The sequence below is a fragment of the Muscardinus avellanarius genome, assembly GCF_963383645.1.
Source record: "Muscardinus avellanarius genome assembly, chromosome: 18".
Taxonomy (NCBI): Eukaryota; Metazoa; Chordata; class Mammalia; order Rodentia; family Gliridae; genus Muscardinus; species Muscardinus avellanarius.
The window spans coordinates 41,070,477-41,077,027 of record NC_137804.1 but is presented as its reverse complement, the minus strand read 5'-3'; the positions used below and the strand labels follow the sequence as shown (position 1 = coordinate 41,077,027).

Here is a 6,551-nt window from a genome sequence, read left to right as displayed (position 1 = left end):
AGAATGCCCCCAGGTTCCATTCCCTGTACTGCAAAAGAATAAATAAATAAAACAAAATAGCGCCAGGCGTGGTGGCGCACACTTGTAATCCCCGCGCTTGGGAGGCGGAGACAGGAGGATGCGCAGGTTCGAAGCCAGCCTCGCTGGCTTAAGAGACCCTGTTTCCAAATAAAAATATAAAATAAGTCTGGGAGTGTAGTCCAGAGGTAGAAGGGTTTTCAGGAACCCCAGTACCACGAAAAATAAAAATAAAAATAAATAAATTAATTAATTAATTAATAAAAGGCCCAAGGACCAAAGGCCCAGCCACATCTCTGCTACCTACATCGCGGCTCCCGCCCTCCCTGGCCTGTCTCCCCTCTGCAGTAGGCAGCCTGCCCACCTCAAGGTTTTCCCCACTAGCGGGTCAGGGCGGCCTGGGCTCAGCTCGGCGGCCTCGGAGGACCAGGGTGGTGGCTGGCCGGGGCCAGGTCTGGACTCCAGACAGCAGGGACAAGGTAGTGTTTATTACGGAGCCGCCGCGCGTCCGGGCACCCGTGCGGACACGGAGGCCGCAAGGCACTGGTTCCTCGGCTGCCCGCCCCCCGCCCCGGGCAGGGCCTGGCGATGTGCGGGCCTCGGGCTGGGGACTGCGCGGTGCGGCCGGCCGAGCTCCCCACGAGGGGCGACGTGGGCACAGCAGGGGCGTCCTCCCGCGGCTGGGGCTACGAGACACTGGGCGGCAGGCGGGCGGCCGCCGTCTTCTCCACCACGAAGCCATAGTTGTACTGGGGAAGGAGAAAGGGAGGCGCAGGCAAAGGGGGGAAGCTGTAGGGGTGGCCTTAGGGACCCGTGTTCTCCACCCCTGGGGAGTCGGGTGTGCCCAGGGAGGAGGGGATGGGGACGGGGCAGCCTGGGCGTGGTCCCAGCGCCCCCTGGGGCACCCACCTCCTCTTCAATGTCCGCCAGCGACTTGATGGTCAGGTCCCCAAAGGCAGAAAAGGCCTGGCAAAGAGGGGCCTGTGAGTCTTGTGCCTGGACCCCAACCTAGAACCCACCCTCTTCTCTTTGCAGGCTGGGGGAGTGGTGCTGGGGCTGAGTCATACCCCCAGCCCTTTTTATTAATTATTTATTTATTTGTTTGTTTGTTTGTTTTGATGGTACTGAGGGTGGAACCCAGAGGCTTTCTACCTCCGGGCTATACTCCCAGTCCTATTTTATATTTTTATTTGGAAACAGGGTCTCACTAAGTTGCCGAGAGCCTCACTCAGTAGCTGAGGCTGGCTTCGAACCTGTGCGATCCTCCTGTCTCAGCCTCCCAAATGCTTGGATTACAAGCGTGTGCCACCACGCCCGGCCTCTTTTTTATTTTAAAACAGCTTCTCAAAGCCGGGCGTGGTGGTGCACGCTTGTAATCCAAGCATTTGGGAGGCTGAGACCCGAGGATCATGATTCGTGGACAGCCTCAGCTACTGAGTGAGGCCCTCTGCAACTCAGTGAGACCTTGTTTCAAAATAAAGAATAAAAAATAGGGCAGGGGGTGCAACTTGGAGGTAGAAAGCCCTGGGTTCCATTTCCAGTACCGCAAAAGAAAAAAAAGAAAAAAAGAAAAAAAAAAAAAGAAAAAGAAGGCTTCTAAAACAGTATCTCACTAACTTGCTGAGACTGGCCTCAAACCTGCGACCCTCCCATCTCAGCCTCCCAAGTACAGGGGTGCACCACCACGAGGGTTCCATTCCCCATCTTTATGGAGACCCCATCCATACATTTGCCTGGTCGTGCCCCTCACTTCCTGTGGCCACCCCTCCAGGCCCCCCTCTCTGGCCTGAGAGACCTCCCAGCCACCACCCTCTCCCCCAGGGGTGCCCAGGGCCTCTGAGATGGAGCAGACAGGGCTGGCCAGGTCAACTCACCAGGGGGCCGCAGCTCTTGCCCTCAAATCGGGGATGCAGTGTGAAGGGAACCCCATCCATGGCTGGGGAAAAAACAGCAGAACAGAAGCTGAGGCTGCCTGCTCTCTGCCCCCAGGGCGAGCCCCGAGGCTCACAGGACCCACAGCCGGGCGCCCGCCAGTACCACAGAAGAGCTAACCCAGCCTCAGAGCTGGGGATGGGGCAGGCCTGGAGCCAACGCTGGCTGGGGCCTCTGTGACTCTGGGCCGGCCACACCCAGCCCAGGCCTCAGTGGGTCCGCCTGTGCTCACCGGAGATGCCGTAGAGACCGGACGCCTCGTAGATTGAGTCACTCCTGCGGAGGGTGGAGGCCCGGGAGCCCAGCCTCGACAGTGTCCGCTCGGGAAGGCTGCTTTTGCTGCTGGGCAGGGGCGAGGACCCTGGTCAGGCCTGAACACCCTCCACCGCCCCACCCTGCTGCCCAGGGGCTCACCTGGGCTGGCTGGCTGGGTCCAAGGACAGGCCCCCCAGGTCCCGGATGAGGCCTCGGGGTTTGGGTACAGGCCTCGGGGCTTTGGCCTTCTTGCACCAAATGGCGAAGCCACCCATGTCCCTGGAGGGGAGGAAAGAAAGGAGGGACCTTGGCCCAGTGCCCGGCCAGACTGAGACTGGCTGCTTCCGGGAGGCCTGGGCGAGAGGTGTGTGTGTGTGTGTGTGTGTGTGTGTGTGTGTGTGTGTGTAAGTGTGTGTGTGTTTTGCTGGGGACTGAACCCACGGGGCGTGCTCCCGCTGAGGTATACCCCAGCCCTTTTTATTTATTTATTTATTTATTTTTTGTTGTTGTTGGTTTTTTTTTTTTGTGGTACTGGGGTTCCTGGAAGCCCTTCTACCTCGGGGCTACACTCCCAGACCTATTTTTACATTGTTATTTGGAAACAGGGTCTCCTAAGCCAGCGCGCGGCTGGCTTCGAACCTGCGCGATCCTCCTGTCTCCGCCTCCCAAGCGCGGGGATTACAAGCGTGCGCCACCACGCCCGGCTATTTATTTATTTTTATTTATTTATTTTTGGTGGTACTGGGGTTCCTGGAAGCCCTTCTACCTCCAGGCTACACTCCCGGACCTATTTTTACATTGTTATTTGGAAACAGGGTCTCCTAAGCCAGCGCGTGGGGCTGGCTTCGAACCTGCGCGATCCTCCTGTCTCTGCCTCCCAAGCGCGGGGATTACAAGCGTGGGCCACCACGCCCGGCTATTTTTTAAATTTTGAAACAGACTCTAGCTAAAGGTGAGCCTGGCCTTGAACCTGTGCTCCTCGGGTCTCAGCCCTCACAAGTACTGGGATTACAGGCGTGGGTCACCAAGTCAAACCCCGCCCCACTCGGACCATCATTCCTGACTAATACTGTGAGTCCTGGTCACTGGTCTAGCTGTTTAGACCTCCCCACCCGCTGGCTCCTCACGACCCCACACACGGGTACAACCACCCCCAGTCCCACTCGGAGTGTGAGGCACGGAGAGGTGGCCGAGGGGACAAGATGCGCCCAAAGGAATCCTAGGACCAGGGGGTAAGAGCGGGAGTGGGCTGCGGGGAGGGGGGCGCGGCGGGAGGCCCTACCCCACGCGCAGGTATCCGGGCACCGTCTTGGTCTTCCCGCTCAGCCGGATGTCAAACACCGCCGTGTCTGCGGCTCCCAGGGGCACCAGCTTCACGCACATGCGTTTCTTCTTGGACACAGAGGCCTCTGGGAGTAGAGGGCAGCGCGTGAGAGGGGAGCGGAGTGGAGAGGGAGAGGGAGAAAGCCGACGGCTCCAGGACCACGTCCACCAGAGCCCTGCGCAAGGCGGCCATCCGGACAGCCCCGGGGCGGTTAAATCATCCATGGTATAGCCAGAGAAGGGGAAAGCTGGGGACTCTGGGAGTCATCAGAGATGGCTGAGCTTCAGAGACACATGGGGTGGCCTGGGGAGCCATCCCTGCCTTCCAAACCTTACTTTCCCTCAGTCCTTTTATTTAAAGTGTGTGTGTGTGTGTGTGTGTGTGTGTGTGTGTGTGTGTGTGGTGCTGGGGATTGAACCTAGGGGCATTCTACCTTTGAGCTATACCAGCTCTTCCTTCCTTCCTTCCTTTCTTTTTTTGAGGTACTGGGGATGGCACCCAGGGACATTCTACCTCCGACCTACACCTCAGCCCTATTTTTTATTCTTTATTTTTTTATTATTATTATTATTTTTTTTTTGGTGGTACTAGGGTTCCTGGAAGCCCTTCTACCTCCGGGCTACACTCCCAGACCTATTTTTTATACTTTTTTATTTGGAAACAGGGTCTCCTAAGCCAGCGCGCGCGGCTGGCTTCAAACCTGCGCGATCCTCCTGTCTCTGCCTCCCAAGCGCGGGGATTACAAGCGTGCGCCACCACGCCCGGCCTTTATTCTTTATTTTGGAACAGGGTCTCACTGAGTTGCAAAGGGCCTAAGTAGCTGAGCCTGTCCACGAACCGCGAGCCTCCTGTCTCAGCCTCCCAAATGCATGCACCACCAACCCAGCTTTATTTTTTATTTTGAAATGAGGTCTAAGTTGCTGAGGGCCACCTCACTAGGTTGCTGAAGCTGGCCTCAAACCCTCCATCCTCCTATCTTAGCCTCCCAAGTCCTGGTGTGACAGGCATGCACCACCATGCCCAGCCTCTCTCTCCTTTAATCCAGAAGCCAGCAAACTACTGCTCCTTAGGCAAATCCAGCTGAAGATCTATTTTGCTCAAGAATTAAAACTGCTTTTTACACTTTTTAACATACTGGAGAATGAGCCCAGGGGCATTCTACCTCCAAGCTACACCTCCAGCCCTTTTTATTTTTCATTTTGAAACGGACTCACTAGGTTGTGGAGAGTCTTGCTAAGTTGTTGAGGTTGGCCCGGAACCTGAGCTCTTTCTGTGTCAGCCTCCCAAGTACAGGGATTACAGGTGTGAGCCACCACGCCTGGCTCCTTGCTTAGTTTTTACATTTTTAAAGAGTTTTTTTTTTTAATGTCCCTTATCATTATTAGACCTGCAAAACCTAAGATAGCTGCAATCTGCCAACTCCAGTATCCAGGAGTACATCCTGAGAGTCAAATATGGCGAGAATTGGAGAGCTGTGTGGTCAGGAGGGCCGCACCAGGCTATGGGTGCGAGCGGTGAGGTGGAGGCTGTGGGAATCAGGCACAGGTGTGTGTGTGTGTGTGTGTGTGTGTGTGTGTGTGTGTGTGTGTTACTTGGGATTGAGCCTTGTACCCAGGGGAGTTCTATCTCCTAGCTATGCCCCCAAATACTTTTTATTTTACTTTTGGTTTTGAAACAGGGTCTAGACGGGTTGCTGAGTCTCGCTATAAATTGCCGAGGCAGGTCTCGAACCTGCAATGGTCTTGTTTCAGACTTTGAAATACTGGGATTACTGGCCTGTGCCCCCCCCCCCACTCATTTTAACTCAGGACGACCCAGAACGAGGTCCGGGTGCCCTCATCAACCCTGCCATCGACGGCGCACAGGCTCCGCGGCCGCGGTCCTCCTCCCCGCGGGGACCCAGCACCTCCCGTCCCCAGGCGAGCCTTACTGGAGTCCAGGGGGTCGCAGACCGGGGAGAAGCCCGGCGGGAGGGAGCTCTTGTCCACCACGACCTGGATGTCGACCACCACATGCTCCTGCGGGTTCTAGGGGTGGAAGGCAGCGGGGATGACCGGGCGGCGGGGGCCCTTGGCCACGAGACCCCCGTGGCCCCGGGGGCAGGGTCCCCTACCTCTAGGCTGGCCAGGGGGCTCAGGCACAGGAAGTAGCCCGACTTCTGCGCGAAGCTCTTGCCGAAGCTGGCGGGCGCGCCCTCGACGGTGCAGGCGATCTGCCGGGAGGCGACGGGTCAGTGCCAGGCTCCCCGGCCGCGCCCGGCGCCGCCCCCGACCCGCTTACCGCGCTGAAGCCCCGCGGCGGGGGCGCCGAGGCCGACGACCAGGCGAGGCCCGCCAGCGGCGCCGCGTCGCTCCCTGGCCCGGGCTCCATCCTCCCAGCGGAGCCCGGAAGGCAGGGGACAGCCTCGGCCACCCAGCGGCTCCCCGACTGCCGGGCTCCGGCCAAAGTCTGACTACAACTCCCAGGAGGCTCTGCGAGGGAGCCGGCCCGGAAGCGGCGAAAAATGCCGGCCAATTACATGCCTACGCGGGGCCACGCCTCCCTGCGTCACCCAGGTGCGCCCGCTATAGACGTTTGCGGAACAGGGGCTGGGAGTTTTCTCACGCTCAGCAACTTCCGCCGGAAAGTCACAGCAGGCTCCTTCTGGGCAAGGGTGGGAAGGACCTTGTTGCACAGAATTCCTTGGGTCGTCGTTGTCTTTTTCGGAGGAGCTCTGTGTTTATTGAAAAGTATCAGAAGAAATGTGGAGACGTCCAAACCTAGTTCAGGGAAGTCATTGGAAAGAAAAGCATTTGAATCCCAGCACTTGGGAAGCTGAGACAGGAGGATGGAAGGTTGAACGTCAGCCTGAACAAGTTGTGAGGCCCTGAGCAATTTAGACCTTGGCTCAAAATAAAAATAGGGCTGAGGTTGTAGCTTCGGGGTAGAATGTCCCTGCTCAATCCCCAGGAAAAACCACACACACAGAGACACACACGGAATTATGTGGCAATGCCATGTTTTATTTAAATTATGAAAAATA

The 6,551-nt window shown here is 57.3% G+C and overlaps 1 protein-coding gene across 1 annotated transcript; it reads right to left on the bottom strand.

The window, feature by feature from the left end:
* Positions 1 to 704: 704 nt before the first annotated feature.
* Positions 705 to 5,899, bottom strand: MVB12A (multivesicular body subunit 12A; the record flags this gene model as incomplete). Its single annotated transcript, XM_080715843.1, has 9 exons — positions 705 to 767; positions 928 to 984; positions 1,893 to 1,954; positions 2,183 to 2,289; positions 2,365 to 2,484; positions 3,488 to 3,614; positions 5,460 to 5,556; positions 5,643 to 5,741; positions 5,810 to 5,899. The coding sequence occupies 9 exons, from the start codon at positions 5,897 to 5,899 to the stop codon at positions 705 to 707; spliced, it is 822 nt and encodes a 273-aa protein (XP_080571969.1).
* Positions 5,900 to 6,551: the final 652 nt, after the last annotated feature.